This window comes from Eurypyga helias, unplaced genomic scaffold (genome assembly GCF_000690775.1).
Source record: "Eurypyga helias isolate BGI_N326 unplaced genomic scaffold, ASM69077v1 scaffold7157, whole genome shotgun sequence".
Classification (NCBI taxonomy): domain Eukaryota; kingdom Metazoa; phylum Chordata; class Aves; order Eurypygiformes; family Eurypygidae; genus Eurypyga; species Eurypyga helias.
In genome coordinates this window covers 35,115-36,325 of record NW_010259768.1, presented here as the reverse complement: position 1 = coordinate 36,325, position 1,211 = coordinate 35,115, and the positions used below count along the sequence as shown (strand labels likewise).

The 1,211-nt window shown below is 37.0% G+C and overlaps 1 protein-coding gene across 1 annotated transcript in view; it reads left to right on the top strand.

The window, feature by feature from the left end:
• The window catches only part of FAM73A (family with sequence similarity 73, member A), a gene marked incomplete at its 3' end in the record, with an annotated part of 36,933 nt that overhangs the window by 1,715 nt on the left and 34,007 nt on the right, over positions 1–1,211 (top strand). Inside the window, exons 2-3 of the mRNA XM_010154764.1 lie at positions 464–641; positions 1,202–1,211. The exon at positions 1,202–1,211 is cut by the window's right edge and continues 124 nt beyond it. Coding sequence (XP_010153066.1) covers positions 464–641; positions 1,202–1,211 — 188 coding nt within the window. The remainder of the gene's footprint in view (positions 1–463; positions 642–1,201) is intronic.

Sequence of the window (1,211 nt, the reverse complement as noted above, 5' to 3'; positions counted from 1 at the left end):
CAGAGTGCAAGAACAATAGTCCAGTTGTGAGAGGTGAGTTTCTTCTCAGCATTTTTTTGCTGTTAGAGAATTAATTGAAGCCCTGCGTTGCCTTGGCATTAAAAAGAAATTAAAAAAAAGAACAGAGGTTTGTCTGAAAGTCGTTTGCTTACATCCGTATAGTTCACAGATTTGCCATATGTCTTATAGTTCTTAGTGCTGCAATATATCTCAGTGCAGCCCCTCACTGTCACATCAGCCCTTTTGTAAACTCTCTCACATGCTGGCCACTGCAGTTTTTGCGAAGTGTTTAGTCCATGTCCCTACTCAGAGTTGGTTGTTTCTCAGGCTATATGAGAGCAGCATCTCCTGTCTCCCTCAGATAAGCTATAGCCTAGGTTGAACACACCAAAAGACGAATAGGAGGAAAGGCAGGACTTAAGGAGCGTGTATTTCCAATGAAATCACACTCTCTTATTTCCAGATAAAACTGTCCCCTGGGTTAAAGAAGCTCTTCACAGTAACAGCAGTGAGTGCAATATCTGTTGTTTTTCTGGCCCATCATTTTAAAAGAAGACGTGGAAAGAAAAACAAGAAAGTGCCACCATGGGAACCAAGTCATCTGGTGTTAGAGTGTACCAAAGCAGCTGCATCAGAAAAAGGTACATGAAGGAACCCCCCCGTTTCTTTTGTTTTTTCGAAGGAGAAGACAAAGGGTGTGAGGGGATGGGTGTGCATAACAGTGTGTAGTAGTAAAACAAACCATTTTCCTTTAATGCTGAGTAGGTTTGAATTGTTAAGTAGAAATTCTGCAAATTAGGAACAGTATTACAGTGTTTTAGAAATAAGCTGGTCTTGTTCTCAAAGCTGAAGTTTTAATCATGAATTTGGATTTAAACTTTTTTAGTATATTAATAGTGGGTTTGGTAGTTCTTGTGGACATACATCAGTACTGAGAAAAGCAGGTTTAAATTTTTATTGGATGGAAAAATAATTATGCTCAAATACAAGCTTATTGTTATAAAAATAATTACGCTCAAATACAAGCTTATTGTTACAAATACTGACTGTAGTTTCTCACACCAAACTGAAAAAAATCATTGTTGTTTGCTTCTAAACTGAATTTAGTTCAAAATAGTAAAGGCAATTCTTGATAGATCTTTCTGACAAAAGATAACAATATTTGAGTTTACAGCAGCTTTAAAATTGTTGTATCTCTTAGGTTCTAGTTG